This window comes from Oryctolagus cuniculus, chromosome X, assembly GCF_964237555.1.
Source record: "Oryctolagus cuniculus chromosome X, mOryCun1.1, whole genome shotgun sequence".
Taxonomy (NCBI): domain Eukaryota; kingdom Metazoa; phylum Chordata; class Mammalia; order Lagomorpha; family Leporidae; genus Oryctolagus; species Oryctolagus cuniculus.
Window position 1 is genome coordinate 11,073,908 of NC_091453.1, and position 21,017 is coordinate 11,094,924.

General features: G+C 38.6%; 1 protein-coding gene across 1 annotated transcript in view; it reads left to right on the plus strand.

The window, feature by feature from the left end:
- POLA1 (DNA polymerase alpha 1, catalytic subunit) overlaps positions 1-21,017 on the plus strand; it is a 330,913-nt gene that overhangs the window by 173,053 nt on the left and 136,843 nt on the right. Inside the window, exons 33-34 of the mRNA XM_008272470.4 lie at positions 643-821; positions 2,511-2,642. Of these exons, the coding sequence (XP_008270692.3) occupies positions 643-821; positions 2,511-2,642 (311 nt within the window). The remainder of the gene's footprint in view (positions 1-642; positions 822-2,510; positions 2,643-21,017) is intronic.

Sequence of the window (21,017 nt, forward strand, 5' to 3'; positions counted from 1 at the left end):
CCTATCTGCTCTCATATACTCTCTAGATTCATTTTTGCTTTTGCACATATTTTAAATTTCTCAGTTCCCAATAAAACCTCCGCATCCCCTAAAAAAAGGCATGTTGTGTTTTGATTCTGCTACTGAATTTTAACCACTGAATTAGATTGCAACCTACATGCTGTTAACTACTGAGCCAAGACGAAATCGACCACTGCATTGAAATCAGGGTTAGCAGTTGTATCTGCACTTGAAGTTCTTGTAGTGGCAGTGAACCTGTTTTCTTTAATGGGATTTTCATTCTGATCTCAGTTCTAATGGTGGCACTTGGATTTTAGGGGTATTCGTTAATAATAGTACACAATTATTTGAGATTTTTCCAATGTGGCGTTAAGAAAATAATTTCAAATATCCTATAGAAGTACTTGCTCCTGAACATGAGTGCCTGCTGGCACATTCTGCATTGCATTGTTGCAGTTATCTGTTTTATTTATAAAGTAATCTCTTATAAAAAGAGAAGTCATTTGTCCATGTGATCTTGAGTTCAAATGGTTGCTTTATGTGTATGTATGAATTTAAAATCATTCTTTTATGAGAGCTTTCTTTTGGGTATTTTTTGGATGAATGTTGTTCTGAATTTGCTTTTTTCATTTACATTAATAGGCCTCGACCCCACCCAGTTTAGAGTTTCTCATTATCATAAAGATGAAGAGAATGATGCTTTACTTGGTGGCCCAGCCCAGCTCACTGATGAAGAGAAATACAAGGACTGTGAAAAATTCAAATGTCCATGCCCTACATGTGGAACCGAGAATATTTATGATAATGTCTTTGATGGTTTGGTTAGTTTCTTTTTGTTTCCTCCTTTCATTTTGTAGGCAAACTAATATGATGGTCCCTTGTCCCCCTTCCCACAAGATAGAGTATATAAAAAGGGGGAAAAACACATTGCTTTCAGTGTTTAAAGAATTTTAGCATCATATAAATTCTGCCTTCGTAACTTCTCATTTCTGCTTAAAAACTCATCGTTGCATGTGCTTGAATATGATTTTTGTCCTCCTAGGGTTCTTGACCTTGATTCTCTAATGGAATCTCTTAAAAATTCTAAAGTTATCTAAAGTATTTTTATTATAATTCCTTAATTAGTAACCTGCATTTCCCCACTCCCACCCCCATTTATTAAAACTGAGAGCAGTATTTTCCTTTATCTTAAATCAAGTTAATGGGAACTAAGTGTTTTTGGAAAGTTTTTGTGTATCTTTCCGCATCCCACTTACCTCCTTTTTGACAAAGGTACTCTTATTATCTTTCCTGCTGTCTTCACAAGTCACAGGGAGACATTCTTCTCAAGAAGTACTGCCAAAAAATGTATCATTGACCTTGTATCAGAACTTGAAACTTGGCCAATTTACTTGATTCCCCTGCATGTACTAGCCACTGGCAAATGAGTAGGCCGCAGAACTGTGTAAAACCTTGAAACTGAAAGAAAAGACGTCCTTTATCTAAATTAAAAGTAATTATTTTAAGTTAATTTGGACAAACAGCAGATGTTTTGCATTTTTTTGAATCAAAACAAAGCAATCTTTGGAAGCAAGTGCAAGGAAGAGGCAGACACAGATCAGCAATAGTTGCTAAATCCTTGAGTTTTGCTTCATTACAGCTGTAAATAAGATAGTTAATTGCGTGGAGGCTTGACGACTTGCAGATGGGCTAACTGTGGAAGAGCCGATGTCAAGCTCTAAAATCTCTTCCACCTGGAATTGCTTAGCATGGTGGGTAGGGTTATGTACCAGATTGGAGCAGGAAACCAAGATGTTTAAGTATCAAGAAGGAAAACAAATGCTCCAGAAACCCCAACAGTTTTCCTGTATATTATATTTGCTTTGTCTTTGTTTAAAGCAAAACACAACAAAACACTTTCTTCAACTACTAATAGTTATTTCTTTCAAATTTCTATTCCTGCCTCTTCCCTTCCTTCTTCCAAATACAGTTTTCAATTTTTGGAAAAATTGCAGAAAGTTTTAGATTTTTCTGTAATAAGTGATAATGCTTTTGTGTTGCAATACTTTTGACCTTTAGGCTTTAACCTTGAAATTAGGTTGACAAGATTAAAACAAGCTAATGTCATCTGGGTTCAAACTTGGAATGAATAAGTACGAATTTAAAATTTTGATCAATATCTATATGAAGGATATATATTTCCAGAAAGACGACTTCCTTTTTTTTTTTTTTTAAGGAAGAATGATTTAATCCATAGATTTTGTCATGTATTGAATATAGAATAATGATTTCAGGGTTTTTCCATCAACTTTGTATTCCATTATGACAATGACAAGAGACTGGAAGGACTGGAAGGTATGTCATTAAAGCAGTGTTTGGGAGGAGAGTAGTTAAGAAAATAGGGTTAAAAACTCTGCAGAAAAATGAATAGGAAGATTGCATATGAAGACAGCGTGTCAGTTTTTAAGCACAAAAACCTTTTACAACCGTGCAGTAACCTCTTGTATACTTGTCTGTCTGGACTTCTGTAGGGAGCCGATATGGAGCCCAGTTTGTATCGTTGCAGTAACATCAACTGTAAAGCTTCACCTCTGACCTTTGTGGTACAGCTGTGCAACAAATTGGTCATGGACATTAGACGTTGCATTAAAAAGTACTATGATGTAAGTATCCGTTATCAGGTTCTTACATACACAAATTTTGTGGTTTAATACTTGTTTCATTTATGTTTTTATGAAAATGTAAAATTTTAAAATATAACCATGAAATGTTTTTTGTTTGTTGTTAACTCAGTAAGACTAAGTCGTCACTCAGACCTTCAGACAGAAGAAGGAAAAGCTTCAGTGTTGCCCTTATTTGTCAAGTAGAGCTGTAAAGTCAAGTGTATAATATTAATAAGCTGCCTACTAGCTTGTAGCTTGTACTCTGTATTTCGGTGGCTCTTGAGACCACTTATGCCAGATTATCTGGGGGGAATCAGAATAAACGTATTCTAAATTTAAATGTAAATTTTTCATTTTTTGAAGAAGGTTTATTTATTTATTTGAAAGTGAGTTAGAGGGAGAGAGAGAGAAATTTTTTTTCCATCCACTGGTTCACTCACCAAATGGCTGCAATAGCCAGTGCTGGGCCAGGCTGAAGCCAGTAGCCAGGAGCTTCTTCTAGGTCTTCCCCATGGGTCCAGGGCCCCAAGGGCTTGAGCCATCTTCCACTGCTTTCTCAGGCACAGTAGCAGCGATCTGCATCAAAAGTGGAGCAACTGGGACACGAATCGGCATCCATATGGGATGCCAGCATTTCATGTGACTGCTTTATATGCTCTGCCACAGTGCTAGCCTCAAATTTTTCATTTTTAAAAGAGAATGTCTAATTTTTATAAATATATAGTAAAAAAAAACCAGAACAATGAGTGAGCTGTCTTCATCAGAAAGTTTTTATTCAAAGTTTTTTTTAACATTTCATATGAATGAATTTTTTCTCTTAAGAAATTAAAATAAAAATTAAAAACAACTCCACATTTCCCATTTGATTTTCATTTTGTCCTTTAAACCAACTCTCTGTTACTTGAAAATTCACTGTATTGGCAAGGCAAATTCCCCCTCCCCCCAAAAGAAATGCTCAAAATCTATTAGGTAAGATCCATGACTTTTTTCAGTAAGTTTCTGTTTATGGTGGTTAACATTGAACAGCATTTTCTTCTTTAAAATAGAACTTAATATGTAAAAAGCGAGTATGAAATCATTCTAAGGACAAGTAAAATGTAGAGTTTCAGTGTTGTGATATTGGCATAGAATAATTTATATCTGTCAAAGCAGCAAAATATATTTGAAGATTTTTTAAAAAGTAATAATTATTATGACTGCATTTTAGAAAAATCTGAAACATTTTGTTGAATAATCCTATGCTGGACTTAATGAACAGTTGGATGGGAATGAAGGTTATCTGTGGGGTCACATTCTGCAGCAGATGAAGCATTCAGCACATGAAATGGGATGCCTTTATTTAGCGTGAAGAGTCCGAATCCAACTATTCAGCCTCTTGCTTACAGGCCTCTTTGAGTAGAATATGATTCTTAACTCTTGGGAAGAATCCTGAGTTTTTTCTCTGTGTTTAGTCTATCAAAATCACCAGGGAAATGTTAATACTAAGAGAAATTCATCTGTTCCCTTCTTTGAGAAAGAACAGTTGTTTTGACTAAGTTGAAAATAGGCAGGAAAATGGTCTGTATAACTAGAAATGTGCCCTGACTGAAAGAGTGATTTCTGTCCTAAATGTGTGCGTGTGTTGTAGATGATGTTGCAGTGGTGATGTAAGTATTTTTCATGCTGAATAACTACTCTTGGGGAACCAGATACTTAACACAAAGGTTCTTGAGTATCTGTCTTGTGGACCAGCCATCTCATTGAGAAGTAAGAGTTTGCATGTAGATAATTGCCCCTTGATTAACCTTTCTGAGGGATTTGGAATCAGGATGGCCAAATGTCACTTGTGATGTTGAGGCTTGATATGACTGGCCTCCAAATTAGGAAATTATTTCTCTACTTTTTGATCTTAACCATGCGTGGTTGGATGAGAGAGAAAGAAATCTGTTACTTGTTCTTTTCTTGGCTCCATGTTGGTTAAATGTTGAAAATATTTTCAAGAGCTGAGCTTTCGTACCAGAAGCTGATGCAACTCTAGTTTCTGATTTGTTGGTAGACCATTTCATTTCCTCCTGCCTCTGGACTTAGAGAAGTTTTTACCAGTATAGGTGCATGGCATGGATACTGATGGCTGTTACTTCAGTGTGATATATATCCTAGTGATGGCATTCCAACTGGAGACTGATACACAGCTGTACTGGAAGCAGGATATTAATAGTGAATTCTAAGATTAAATGACTGTTCTCTGAAGCTAGGTACCAGAGTGGTTTGCGCCAAGTTGCAACATTAAAAATACTACCCACAGTCAAAAACGTTGTGACTAAGGGCGGGAATGTTGGTATTTATTTTTTTACTTTAATCTTAGAATTGTTGGGGGCCGAATACAACCTATATTAATAAAGGAAAGCCTCTCCATATGGGAGGAATTTTAGGAAGATAAGTCGAATATGATATTGCAACATTATAAGCTGCCATGGAACATTGTTCTAGATGACTAAGAAATCAAGTTGTCTATAATAAAGGTGCAGAGATTTGAACTAACAAAGTGTACTTTTAAGTCACTTTTTAAAAAGATCTGTTTCTTTATTTGAAAGGTAGAGTGACAGAGGGGGTGTGTGTGTGTGTGTGTCTGTGAGATAGAGAGAATCATTCTGTATGCCGCTTTGCTCCCCAAATGTCCGCAACAGCCAGAGCTGGAGCAGGTTGAAGCCAGGAGCTGGGACTTCAATCTGGGTTTCCCGTGTAGGTGGTAGGAACCCAAGTATTTGGAAGGAAACTGGATCCGAAGCTGAGGCAGGACTTGATTCGTTTCTGGATAGAATGTGGGTGTCCCAGGAGGTGACCTAACTAGCTGTGCACAAGATCTTCTAAATCACTGTAATTTTGGAAAAATATATATCCTTGTTATCTTTTGTGTTATCTAAGTAGTCCTGGCTGCATGTGATATAACAAATATTTTACAAGTTCATGTCTCTCAGAATTGATCTGTATGACATTGTAATGTTTAGCATTGACTCCTTAAATTGGAGAGGAGATGCTTTTTTTCCCCTCCTCATATAACAGTGATTGTGTCCCTGGAATTCCCATTTCCTAGAACATTGAAATTTCAGTATGAATAGAAATATCCAAAAACATGGAGTAAGGATATTTTAAGTAATACATTAATTTCTTTACGTGGAAGACAGCTCTGTGCTTTATTGTGAGATGTGATGAATTGTTGGAAGACTTTGAGGTCGTCCGGAGAACTTTAATTCAAAGTTGATTTCATGTCCTAGTTCTTGTTGGTTCCTCTGGACAAAGTTAAAATTGAACTGATATTCTTTGAAAAATCATAAAAAAGCCAGCTTAGAGACTGTCTCTTTAAGCTTTTAGAGATGTTTTTTGAAAGACTCAATTTTACAGTGAAAAATTGATACATGTTCCCCCTCCCCTAAAATTCTGCTCCAGAAGAGCAAATAGACACACACACAAAAAGGGAGAGAAGCACTAGCTAATCTAAATTGGGAAATGAAGAGGGCTTTTTTTAAGCATGAAAATTTCATCATCTTGTCAGCTGGCAGAATGCCTGCTGTGTGGATTCACAAAGGCTAAGAATTACACTTTCATGAAATTTTCCTCACTAACTGCCCTGGTTAATTTGAAAGATAACCCACTGTTCTAATTCATTCCTCAATTGGGCGGTGCAGGTTTTATCTTTGATCTGACAAAGCATTTGTGTTAATCGTTTTGGCCCTCCACTAGACACTCTTGGGATTGTGCTTTTACAATAAATGTGTCTGTGATAGCTCTTTAGTCTATTATACTTACAATAGATCCATAGAACTGGTAATTAATTCTCCACTGCTTTGGAAATGGGAAGAATAGGTGTAGCTCTGTCAAGTGCTGCTGGGAAGTTTGTTTAGCTGGTTCGTTTTTTTTGAAGTGTTCCCTTCAGCCATCTGTCTGAGGAGGGCCGAAGAAGAGTGTCTGAGATTGAGATGCTGGCCTACCCTGACTTGCTGATAAATGGGGAAATCTGACCCCTCTTGGTACCTGGGAGGGGAGTGCTGGGTCATTTACTTGCGTCTCAAGTACTATTAGTTTTAATGTACATTAAAGCCTCATTTTAATACTTAAAGAACCATTCCTTTCTAAAGGTGTAGCTTCTGGAAGACCCAGTAGTCATAGTCAGCTCAAACATATTCTAAGATTTTCATTGATGCTTTCTGCAGGTGTTAGAGTGTTGAAATGAAACAAAGTGTGTTCATCCTCAGCCTTCTAGTGTTTCTGACCAGATAAAAAGGGACATTACTTAGAGCACTTCACTGTGATTTTAAAACATTGAGATATTGCTGGTCCCAGATGAGACTGACCTGTACCTCCATCTAAAAAGAACTAACACACGAACAGCTAGTTAGTGCCATGCAAGTGATAACCTTTGTAGTTACTAGGGCCAGAAGTTGGTGGTTAAAGTCCTAGACATTTGCTGTAGGTTTTATAATCTCAGAGTTTTCTGGAATTGAGGTTTTTGAGGACAGGACAGCTCTTTGCTCTTAGTAGTGTGTGTGCCCTGTTTAGTAACCAATGAATCAGTTACATTTTGTTATTTTCCTTTAAATTCTTTTTGTACACTGCTGTCATATTGGCAGAATTATTAGTGATACACAATATTTTTCAGGTTAAGACAAATTCCATAATATGTTATGGTCATGAAAGCACAAATAAATAAAGCCCTTTGTTACTCTGTCTTTTGTATTTTACATCAGTGATTACTGTGGATTTCATTATATAAACATGTCCCCAACTCAGTAGCTGTGTTTTCTCCTCCCCAAAGCAAGTATCAGACAAAGGAACTTGGACCAGAAATATTATCATCATGATGCAAAATAGCATCCTGCCAAAATGTACTTTGATTTTCGTGATAGAAGAGTTGATCTGTACCTACGGAAAATGGCAAAGAAAGTGGATGCCTAGCTTTGTTATTATCTCACTCCTGCTCCCTTCTTATATTTTTCTCTTGTACTGCTTAGCATAATAATTGTGGCACAAAACACATTTTTAAAATGTCTTTTGAACTCATATTTATGAGGAATTAGAAAATAAACAGTGCATGTTGCCTCATGATGCAAAGACTTTGTTATGAACAGCTTTGGGAGGAGCACTAGGTGAGAAGGTAGCACTGACCAGTGATGCTGAGCTTTGGCATGGTGCCTATGAGTTCCTATGGAAGAGGCTCCCCACCAGGAAGTAGAATGACTTGCTTTGCAGTATATGTAGAATCCATGTTAAGCTTCTGCTTTTAGTCTTTGCAAGTTAAAAAAAAGCTGTGTTAATTTTGAAATGGATATGCATTCCTTGAAGGCAAAATTAATAACAACTGCCGAGCATAGTGTTGTTAAGCCAGAGGTTGAGTTGGAGTTGCCTTTTATTAACATACAATGAAGGCAGAGTGAAATATTGGTTAAAATATTCGATCTGTGAAAATATATACTCATTTAGCATCACAGGCAAGCACCATCCATGGTGCTCAACAGTGTTCGAAGAAGAGTAATTTTCTCTAGAAATGCACAGAACTAAATAAAAATCTGCTAAACTAGAGATGAAGCAGCTTCCCACTCCACCCCCCCAACACACACACACACACACATCTGTATAAATCACTAACAGCTACTCATTTCCATTGCTTTTCACTTTTCAAAAGAAGTATATCATGCAGGTGGATCTGTGAGTTTTAGACTCATGCAATGGCGTTCAGTTACTCTACTGTTCTGCTGCAAATATTCAGTGTTCAATAACCCTCAAAATTTCTCATTTCTTACCTGTGGTGATGTAGGCTGATGGTTTTTAGGTTATAGGTTGCAATATGCAGTAGTAGCACAGGTACATTAGTTCAAAATAGTTTAAACTCTAAGTACTATTGAAATTATTTATTTCCTTGTCTATTTATATTTAGAACATTTAAAAATTCTAAATTGGGTTTCATCTTAGTAAATACTCTAACAGCATTAATTATAAATGTCATAAAAGATATGCAAAGAAGCATTAGATATCCATCCCACCCATTCATCATAGGTGGCCCAATCCATGCTGCCCAGAGGTGCTTGAGGAAGGGCCATTTCTTTAGGAATCCATATTCCATATTACTCATTCTCAGTCTTATTAAAACAAAACAAAAAGAACATATTAAAAATTAGTATTTCATTTTGCTTCATGCCATTTGATAGGGAAGCTATGCAAATGAAAACCAGGGACCTCAGTCCCCATTGTGGAGAGTTGGTATGTTTATATTGGTGAATGATTGCTTTTTCTTAGATAAATGAAGAAAGCTAATTTTCATTCCACTATAAATTGTTGGTGCTGTGCAATGATGGTTCTCATAGGGAAACTAAGAATCAAGGAATTTGGTGATGGTTAGAGTAGAATCTCGTTTATTGTACAGATCTAAAGGAATAACAGACCAAATCCAGCTCCCTCAAAGATGCCAGCTACACATGTTACACATTGCTTTATCATAATATAATGTTAACTGTTGTAAAGGAATTCTAATAAGTAGAATCAGATTCAGCCATATATTCCATGTGAATTTTGTCCTTTATAGAATAACCAATACATCTGTCTTCCTTCTGTATTTATCAGAACACCTCTTTGTCTTTGACTTCATTTCATTCTAACCATGCCTCATTCATGGTAAATGAACGTGGCTCAACAATATTCCTTCATGTGCCTCAGAACCCCCCCAGATTCATTACTGTCAGAATCAGGGCCTTTCTTCCCCCGTCTTTCTGAGGTGTCCATGTTGAAGCTTTCCTCTCCTGGCTGTACTCACTGTCTCAGCCAGTCAGAATAGTACTGTGTTCTGCTGCTTCTTGGCCCTCCCTGCAGTTTGGCGATGTGAGTGTTTGATTTTCGATGCTGGTGAATAGGTTCTCAAAGTCAGCCTTGGGAAGCGACACAAGGTTACAACTGCTTCCAGGCCCAGCACCCAGCCTAACCTGCTGGGTGCTAAGTAAATTTTATGAAATGAGTTCACATTATTCTGAGAGTCTAGTGACTCACGAGGACCGGAGCCAGGGACCCGAGTCCAGAATTCTGCCTGTATCTCTCTGGGGAGACAGCCATTTATGAATACCAAGTTGCTCACTGTCTTCACTGCAGTTACTCTTAAAGTAGAATTACTCGGAAGACCTGGTCATTAGCATTACAAGCTGTGCCAGGTCATATAGTTGGCTGGGTTATGGGTCCAGAAGGCTGGTTTTAGCCTCTAGCAAATGGACAAGTCTGGCCAGTGAAAATAAGCATGTGAGTTGAGCCTGGGATTTCATTTAGCTTCAGATCAGATATGGTTCAACTTCTCAAAAGGGAAAATTGGAAGCTTTTTGAAATGCGGAGGAAATGTCATAGGAGTTGTCAAATATCTGAAAACAAGTGGGTAAAAACAGAAAACTACTTGTGCCAAAACAGTAGAATTCCTTTCTTCAGTTTGATTTTTCTAACCTTATGTATTTGGGGAAAAACTCAACTTCAGGTCTAACTCCAGTCATCTAGAGCTGCTATCTTGTAGTAGAGTAAGAAATTGAACCAGAACAGATTTCATTTAACCTTTCAAAAGTGAGATTTTCACACCATTGACCTTCTTGACTTCAAGGAGCAGAGCGGAACTATCAGTTCTCTGCTGCACATGTCAACGAGAGATGGGAAGAGAGCACCACAGGCAATGGCTGCCTTTCATGTTTGGTTTGCCCAGAGAGTGTGCATTATGGTTCACATGTAGAAAGCGGCCCTTTGCAGACAGTTACAGATAGGAATTTCCTGATGGTGCTGCCTGGCTTAGTTTTTGCATTAAACGGAAGACCGGATTTGTATTGTGGAGGGAGTTAATTCAGCTGTTCTTCCAAGTCACCATAGAAAATTTCTCAAAGCCTGGATTCCAAAAAAATAGTGCTACTAGTAAAAATCAAAGTGCCATTCTTTCTTAAAGGGTGGGTCTTTGTTTGCTTTTTATTTGGCATAAATTGAGTAGCTTTACCATATACTTAAATCAACCTATACGATGTTGGCCTTAGCTTATTTTTGAAGAGCAAATGTTCTTGGGCCGGTGCTGTGGCATAGCGGGTGAGGCCACTGCCAGCAGAGCTGGCATCCCATTTGGGCACCAGTTCGAGTTCTGGCTGCTCCACTTCCAACCTAGCTCTCTTCTATGGCCTGGGAAAGCAGTGGAAGATGTCCTAATTCCCTGGGCCCTGGCTCCTGACTTCAGATCACTGTGCAGCTCTGGCTGTTGTGGCCAGTTGGGGAGTGAACTACCACTACTACTACCACTACTACTACTCTCTCTCTGCCTCTCTGCCTCTCTGCCTCTCTGCCTCTCTGCCTCTCCTTCTCACTGTGTAACTCTGACTTTCAAATAAATAAATAAGTCTTTAAAAAGAAAAGCAAATGTTCTCCTAATTCAAAACTCATCTGACTCTTGGTATTCCCTCCAGTTGTTTGCTTGCTTGTTTTAACTATACTCCAGCGTATAATTCTTAGGGTAGGTGTTTTAATGAAGTACACCGTCTGGTTGGTTTACTCTTGAAAGTTCCCGGCCTCATTCACTTGCCCAGGATTCCTTCGTTGTTCAAGGAGTTCTTTATGCTGCTGGGACCCTACATGATTTGCTATTCCCATTCTCAGGAATCCAGCCAAGCAGGACTTCATTCTCAGTTTACCAGCAAAGAATGTCCAAGAATCTGGGTAAAAGTGTTCAGAAAATCAGAACTGCCTAGGACTGACTTTTGTGTATATGCTGAGAGTTTAGAACCCATGTGGATGAAGTCACAGCTAACGTTTTGAGGATGATTTCCCTCAACTATAGCTTTCTATCTAATGATGCCCAAGAGCTGCTTCCAGGAATTGATCAGCAAAAAAAAAAAAAAAAAAAAAAAGATCCAAGGAGAGCTCAGATTCCCAGAGAGGCATGTTGAGAATGTCCCATCAAAATGGATTCTCTTGCTGGTGTGTGTGCAGAGTGATTCCCAAACCTTTTGGTCTGAAGATTCCAAAGGGTATTCTTTTACATGGGTTATGTGTGCTAATAGTTACTTCAGTTATGAATTAAAAGTGCATTTATGAAGTATTAATCCATTAATAACAATAAAAATATAACAAATTGCATGAGAATAACTGCATATTCTAAAAGCAAGATAATTCAGTAAGGACAGTGGCATCTTTTGACATTTTTGCAAGTCCCTTTACTGTCTGGCTTGGGAGACAACTGTATTCTGATATCGACTTCTGCATCCCATTTCCTAAAATGTTTTAGTGGAAGTATGTGATGAAAACTGGGCTTCACACAGATATGCATTTGGAGAAGGATGCAGTATTGGTAATAGCCATTTCTGTTCATTGCGGATATTCTTATTTGTCATTATACCAAATCTTGTTATGATGTAGTTGCTTAAAGCTTGTTTGTAGTGTGGAGTGGGCAACCATATAAGTAAACTTTTTGTACCCTAGAATGTTAAAATACATTGTGCTGTCTTGCAGTTGGAGTGGATCATGTACCCATATATGATTAAGTAACATCATGCATTGGTCTTTTAGAAAATACTGGTTCAGTGACTTGTGAAGATTTTCTAAATGTTGAACTTTTAACTATATACTTGTTTAAGATCACATTTTTTGGTTTCACCATCTGTGTGATCAGGAAAGTCCTTAAATATTGAGAACGTGTTGAGCTCATTGTGGTGGATACAAATATTCCAGAGACAACTCATTGAAAGCTGAAATTTATCAGGTAACAAATACTGCCAGTTGATTTTTCTTGGAGTGACAGGTTCAGTAGGTTCATTTTTTAGAAAATGTCTGCCATCTACCTATGGCTGAATAGCGATGGTTTGTCTATCAGTTGTTCCTTCAGGTAAAAGATGATGCTCTTTGAACAGAGTGGTTAGTTTAGCTCCCAGTTCAGACTGTCGGTGCAAGTGCTGTTTCTGCAGACAACTACTGTACTTCACCATGTGATAATTAGGATATACTTAAGGGTCGAGGGTTTACAAAATCGTACTTTCTCATCTAAGGCATTTATTTATTTAGTGGAGAGGCAGAGTCACAGAGAGAGGGAGAGACAGAGAGAGGTCTTCCATCCTTTTGTTCACTTCCCCAATGGCCACAACAGCCGGAGCTGGGCCAATCCGAAGCCAGGAGTGAGTAGTTTCTTCTGGGTCTCCCACATGGGTACTTGGGCCCAAGCACTTAGGCCATCTTTCACTGCTTTCCCAGGCCACCAACTGGGAGCTGGATTGGAAGTGGGGCAGCCAGGACTTGAACCAGTGTCATCGAGGGCATTCTTAAGTGAGACTGGCTTAATTGTTAACTTTAAGTGTCTGGTGGTGAGAAATACAATGACTAATGGTACAATTTGGAGCCATTGCCTTGTTTGAGCTTAGACTTCTACTGGTCACATTGATTTTTGGACCACCCTTGCAAATATCAACACAGTGCAAAAGACCCACTACTGCCTTAGTGATGTTATGAGAACAGTTGTGACTTTGTGGACCCCTGAAACTTCACTTAAGCTCTAGCAATTTATCCTAAAGTAAGATACCTCAGGGATGGATATTTGACCTTGTGATGCCCACGTCCGACATTGGAGTACCTCGGTTTGATACCTGACCATGGCTTCCAGTTCCAGCTTCCTGCTAATGCAGATCCTGGGAGGCAGTGGTCATGACTCAGGTAATTGGGTGACAGCTCCAGACAGCAGTGGCACGCTGTTTGGATTTACCAGCCATCAAAATTGGAGCCAATTAAACCTTTATTCTTTATGCATTACCCAGTGTCAGATATTCTGTTATAACAACACAAAATGGATTAAGATCTGAGAACTCCAATTTTATATCTGGATCTATGACCCATTTTTAGTTAATTTTTTATAAGGTGTGAGAGTTGGACAAGGGTCATTTTATTTTCCTTAGCCTGTATATATCCAGTTGTTCCTATACTACTGAAAAGACTTGGTCCTTCCTCCACTGAATTGGTTTTGCATCCTTGTCAAAAACCATTTGAGCCTACTTGTGTGGATGTATTTCTGAACTCTATTCTCTGCTATTGATCTCTGTGTTTATCCCTTTGCTAATACCACAGTCTGAATTACTGTAGCTTTATAAGAAGTCTTATATAGTATTCCTCCATTTATTTGTTTCAAAAATGTAGCTATTATAGCTCTTTTACCTTTGTATATCAGTTTTAGAGTCAACTTATATTTATCAACAAAAAAGCTCTGCTGAGATTTTTTGTTAGGATTGTGTTAAATCCTATCACTTTGAGGAGAATTGACGTTTTTGTTACGTCACATTTTCCAGTCTCTGAACACTGTTTGTCTCTTCATTTACTTAGGTCTTCGTTTTCTTTCATTAGCATTTTGTGATTTTCAGCATTCAAGTTCCATGCAGATTTTTGTTAGATTAATACCTAAAGTGTTATTTGGAGAAGAGCAATTGCTTTGTTTTAAATGTTGGTTTTTAAGTGTATTTCTTAGTAAATAGAAATAACAACTATAAATTTTGTTCTGGTATTTCTGCAGTTCAGAAAATTATAGGTGAATCATTTGGTCCTCAGAAGTGTCCTGAGGACCTATGAAATGTTAATAATAGCCTACATAAATGTATTGTTAATATGTATCCTTTGAAATTTACTTTGTAAATTTGTATGTATTGGTCCAACTATTTGGCCACATAATACTGCCAGATCTACAAGCTTATACAGTATAGTGTCACCTTTTGAAAATTTATAGATTTTTGTAAATATTAATGTGTGTATATATATATACTCCTAGAAATTTCTAAAAGGATTTTTAGCATATGGCAAAAGTCATATCTGAGTGGTGAAAGTTGTAGGTCATTTTTATATTTCCCATATTGCTTTTCTCTGTATGAATATTTAATAATAGATAGGTATTGTTTTGAGCCAAAACAAGAAAATTCTTAAAAAGGGGAGGGGAACCCGTGAATTGTAATGTTGTCCTTACCAGTGAATTGGGATAATGTATGGTCAAGTCTTACTTGGGAATTAAGTACTTGTGTCCTAGAAACTTAAGATTCTTTATCACATGCTTACCCCTTTACCAGGCAAAGATGACGTGTCTCAATTTTTGGCTGCACATTAGGTCCACCTGAGCAGAGTGTTTGTTTTTTAAGAGTATCTGATGATTTAGCTCCCTCTAGAACTAAGATTGAAATTGCTGGTGTTGTGGCTGAAAAAGTTGCCTATGTGATTACTAAATTCTTCAAGAAAAAGTGTTGATGAATTCTAATGTAAGGTAATATATAAGAAACACTGCACATTTGCAAATATGGTTTCTATGGCTTACCTATGAGAATGTGAAAATATAAGGTATGTGTGCTTTCACACCTGTATCGAGGTGACTGTGTACTTATAAATGAGGAGAGAATTACATTTCCAAAATAAAGAATTCTCATGTGACCAAAAATAATTTTATGCAAATAAAATCCCATTGCTTCTTATTTAATATTTCTACATTTTTAGAGGGAAACTGGCATCATTATTAAGTCTTTATGTGTATAGCTGGCACTTGATAAATGGCAGATAATTAGCATTACTCAACCTTGTCTTTTCTCTGTTGTAGATTTGAGTTTATAAACCTAGGTGAGGAGTACTTGTGTATAGAAATGCCATCTTCCCTGTGTGTCTTCCAGGAGACCTCCCATATAATGATTTCCTGACTTCATCCGATCTTTAGTATGCTTAGGAATTATGGTCTTTCCAGCCTTCTGCAGTGGCTCTGCGATCTGTAGTCATGTCACTAGCTTCCAAACCTGGGCTGTGACTCACCAGAGTCTTTGTCTAGTTTCAGCTTCCTGTCTCCAGGAAGTGCCTGATTTTGCACAAGCAGGGAGTCCAAGTAAGGTAATCCCTGAGCTGTATCTCCCAATCTCCCAGTGTTCCGCAGAGCAATCAGGTAACGAAAATGGGATCCTGCAGTTTCTTCAACATGTAGGAACTTGAGTGAAAACAGGATTGTCCATCTGTTGAAATGCTTTTGCCTTTTTCAGGGTTCCTGTGGAATCTTGGAAATACTGCAAACTATAGAGTAGTCAGGACTGACGTAATCTGGATCCTCTTCCCTGAACAGTATGTTCCTGTTCTCATCTACCAAGAGGGTTTTTTTTTTCTTCAATTTATTTTATTTATTTCAAAGTCAGACTTACACAGAGAGAGAAGGAGAGGCAGAAAGAGAGAGAGGTCTTCCATCTGCTGGTTCACTCCCCAGTCGGCCACGATGGCCGGAACTGTGCTGATCCGAAGCCAGAAGCCAGGAGCTTCTTCGGGTTCTTCCCATGTGGGTGCGAGGGTCCAAGCACTTGGGCCATCTTATACTGCTTGCCCAGGCCAAAGCAGAGAGCTGGATGGGAAGTGGAGCAGCCGGGACTCGAACCGGCACCCATATAGGATGTCAGCACTGCAGGCGGCAGCTTTACCCGCTACACCACAGTGCCGACCCCCCCAAGAGGATTTAATGTGCCTTCTACAAAGAGACAAACTGGGGCAAGCATTTGGCTCAATGGTTAGACACCACTTGGGAAACCCGAATCACATGGCAGAGTTCCTGGTTTGAGTCTTGGCTCTGTTTCCCATCCAGCTTCCCGCTAATGTGCATCCTGAAAGGTAGCAAGTGGTGCTTCAAGTCCTTGGGTCCCTGCCACCCACATGAGAGACCCAGATTGAGTTCCAGGCTCCTGGCTTTGGCCCGCTCTAGCCCTGTCTTTTGCAGGTGTTTGAGGAATGAACCAGTAGATGAGAAATCTGTCTTTCAAGCAAAGTGAAAATAAGTGAATTTTTATTTTTACAAAAGGAAGTGACAAATTATTTTTAAAAGGAATTCCATTATGTTAATACAAGTTGTCTATTAGTGCATTGCTGCTTTCAAAGCATTTTCACGCCTTACCTAAATTGTTCCTCACAGTACTCTGGTGAGGTTTGCCGAGCAGTATTCCCAACCTGGGATGACAGAGGACTACAGGTTGCCCACATTGGATATCATGGTGTTCTGTTGTGTTTCTGGCACTCCCACATTGCCCATTCCTCCATTCTCACTGCTTCATTTCAATTCGTGATCATCTCATTCTTCACTTTTTTTTTTTTTTTAATTTTTTTTAAAAGTTCATTCATTTAAAAGATGAAGAGACAGGAGCCTGCAATTCAGTCTGGGTCTCCCACATGGCTGGCAGGGACACAGCACTTGAGTTACCATCTGCTTCCCAGGGTGCAGATTAGCAGGACTCAAATGGTTTGGGATGCAAGCATTCCAACCAGCGTCCTAACTGTTGCACCACAGCACGCACCCTGGATCTCCCTATCTTGGACTGTTTTTCTATTTCTCTAGTTTTGAGGATTATTTTTCCACAGTAAGATATAATGTCATCTTCCAGCTTAAAAATCGTTCATGGTTGCATGTTTCTTACAGATTCAAATTCAAGTTCTGTGGCATTGCGTCAGGCCCCTAGCCAGCCTTTCCCCCTTCTTCATTCTCCCTGTCCTCTGCAGGCCATCTGCCCGCCATGCCAGAGAGCTTGGTATGGTCAGACATGCTTTGCTGGCACCACACTCTCATCCCTGCCATCGCCTCTGCCTAGAACTGTGACCCACAACTTGCGATGCACCACTTTGTGAAATTTGCCTTCAGTGGCACAGTCTCTGGAAAGTTTTCCTCACTTGGCACTTGCGGCAGAATGTCTTTCTCTTCTGTGTTCTCTAGTAACCCTTTGTGTATACCTCTGTGATGGCACCTCCCTCCAGTGTGACTGGCCCCTTCCTACAGCCCAGGAGCTTGTGAACACAAGGTGTCCTGTGTTCCTTTGTGGTTAGCTTCATGTCACCTGAGCAAAGCATAGTGTCAGGGGACATGGCAAACACAGGATTCTCTTATTTGTGTGGTAGAATGATTTTTGGAACCTTCAGAAAAGCCTTGAGTGCATTATTTAGTGAAATAGCCAGTTCTTAATTTTTAATTAATGACTCCACAACCATTGGACAGTATTTTTTCGAGTGACATCTTTATTCTCCCTAGCTTTCCAAAATTCAATCATGTTAGGAATCTCCAAGAATTTATTCTTGAATTATACACACTGAGTGCATATTTAACCTTTACATTTTCTCTTAATAGCACTTTCCTGCCCCCTAGACCATAACCAGAGAAAACTAGCTTCTTTGTACCAAAGCTGGTTTTCAAACTCCTTTTGATGTAGATCCTCTTAAATCTAGGCAGGCAGGCATTCTTAGCTTTTTCCTATTAATGCCATAACCAAATAGACAGACATACAGTTTTGAGAAACCCTTAGCATCATGTGTATATGCAGGTGTGTTTTTTCATGCTTATTCCTAGGCCTAGCATACACAGATATACTCTTGCAGAATATGGTGGGGCCTGCTTGGTCTTTGCCTCCTGTTGGAAAGCTGTTAATTTTATTGATCATATTCTCAGTGGTACTGCTGATGTATTATGGACAATCAGTATAATAAGAAAGTGACTGATGATAGGAGGTATAATGCAGACATTTTGTACCAGGATGTGTAGAGGAAGGACGCTCTAGAAAAGCTTATTATATCTAATTTTGTCCTAGAACCACTGGAACCTCTCTCTTTCTTTCTTAAATAGTGGTTATGGTGCAACCAATACACTGGCAGAAGACAGTTCAGCAGTGAAGTACTCGTTAGCATTAGGGAACGTCTGTCTTTGGTCCACTTTCAAAATTACTGTTTTCCATTTTTGCTCATGTGGCACAGAATTAGTTATTTCTTGACAATAGTACTGCAGTGGCTCATTTTCATTCTGAAGGTGACAGAAGCAACGCTGCAGGTATAAGTTAGAGCCAGAGAATCGACTTGGGTTTAGATGATATTTTCCATCACACCATCACTAACAGTTGATAGGATAGCTGTCCATTTGTTTTTCCTTTGGCTCCTTCCCTCACTTTCTCTTGAACAGGTAGAGCAAATGCAGTTTGCAGTACTTGGAACCTTTAAAAGACAACCAACCAAACCAAACATAACAAACCAAAGAAAAAATCACCTAAGTCATGCTCTGGGTAAAGCTCTGAGCAGCTTCTGACTCCCTCAGCAGCAGTTTCTACCCCTTCAGAACACTGTAACACCTTTCCCCCACCACCGTCCCCACTGTTCCTTGGGGACCAGGAGTGCAGCACACGACTCCTATGTGCTTGTTTTAACATCAGTGTTTTATCACGTTACACTGCCAGGACCATGTCTTTTTGATGTGAGATCCCCTGAAAGGTTGCACCAGGGCCATAGCCTCAGCAGACGCTTCGTTCTCTGGAAAGACACGCTCCCTAGATACACCTATATTCTCATTTCTGTATTTATAAACATGGATTGTAAGAGCATCTCATTTTCTAAGCTAGTATTTTGCTTGGTTCTTTGACACTTTTAGGCCATCATCACAAAAGTTAGTGTTTGATATCTTATCACTGTTTATAGGAAGAAAAGATCAGCTGCTTGAAAGAAACAGATTAGGTTTTGGTGATGTTAAAATGAACCAGTTGGATGTTTTGGAAGTTTAGGGAGCTTCTCTCTCGGTTGAATTTATAAGTAAGGTGCTTGTGATGTGTGATCATTGCTTACCCGAAGAATTCACTTTGAGCCAAATTCTGAGCTGCATAACTTTTACCATGTTTGTGAAAAGTAGGTATTCCTTGTTTCTTGTTCAGTTGTGGAGATAAATGTTCTTTGAAACAATTATATAAAATATATACTTGCATATTTATGTATATTGTTAGAAAATTTGGTTTATGATCGAAAAGATTTTTAAAAATCTGATAATGCTGGTTATACACATACATTTTTGAAGTCAGGAATCACTCCCTTTCTTCTAAAGTAGACAATCAAAATAAGCAGTTTGAAAAGATGAATTTAAGACAGCAAAATTGTTGTATCTTCAGCTGTGTAAAAGAAGTACTGTATCTTGGACCAGAAAATGTATATTAGCGATGGTTCGGTTAGTGACTGCAAAAGCAAAATAAACACTGTGGTGTAAAATACACTTCCACATGATGACACATCTCCCTGGTATTAAGTATCAGAGTTTAGGGGAGCAGCTAGCACAAAAATATGTTCTCCTTCTTTGCATAGTACAATAATAATGTACAATAACAATAACAAGTACAATAATAATGAAATCTTATAGTGCTTTGATTATTTTTTTCAAAATATTTTATCGATTTGTTTTGAGAGGTAGAGTTACAGACAGAGAGGTCTTCCATCCGATGGTACACTCCGCACCCCAAATGGCCATAGTGTCCAGAGCTGGGCTTACCCGAAGCCAGGAGCCCGGAGTTTGTTCTGCATCTCCCTTGTGGGCGTAAGGGCCCAAGCTCTTGGGCCATCTTGTACTGCTTTCCCAGGCCATAGCAGAGAGCTGGATTGGAAGGAGAACAGCCGTGACTCAAACCGGCGCCCATGTGGGATGCTGGCGCCACAGGCAGAGGCTTTAGCCCACTGTGCCACAGCACCAGCCCTGTGCCTTTGATTCTCATTGTTTGATAATAGGGAGTGTTCTGGTCATGTCTTGTTGATATTTGTTTTCTGGGAGAAGAGAAGAGGAGCATCTGTAATCTTATCAAAAAGTTGTCTTATTGCTGCTTTTCTAACCTTCGACTACCTTTGCGGTATAAGGCTGCGTCATTGTTTATTTTAGATGTAGGAGATTGATCAGAACCTTGGTTTGTTTTGTTTTTTTTTTTTACTATAAAGTAGCATTGTAACAAGTTAAATGATAAACTTACATACACAGGGATATTTTCTTCCCTCTGTTAATCTTTAAACAGTCTCTGTACGTTCGGGAAAAAAACACATTGCTAAAGACCCCCAGATTGCAAAAGCAGTGCCACTTCTTCTGAGAGCTTTGGGGCAATCCTCTGATGTGTAATTGCTTTTACATCAGTCACAAGAGAGAGACAAGAATGCGCTTTCCTTGAACTTAACAGTTTGGGCAATTTTCTATAATCCAGTAAATACAAATTGTAGCTTGATTATTCATCTACGTCTGTCAAGCAAATTTTAATGGATGAATGAATGAGTCAAATCTATGCATGGAAATATACAAATGTGCAAAATATGGGTCTAATTACCAGGCTGCTGAATTTACACAAGGTCAGGTAAACAAGGCACCAGTGTAATGATTATTAATTGTTAATAATGCCTTTGGGAAAACATTCACATTTTCCTTCTGAATACCTAACAGTTTGCCTTTCTAGTCATGTTAAATTCTGAAATTTTTAGCTGGTCTGAAAAAAAAAACAATTTTACCATATTTTTTTGTTTCTTTATAATTGATTATTAATTCTTTTAAAATAACAGGTAACATGTAATACATTTTTAAGGACTCTGTTGAAAATCACAGTT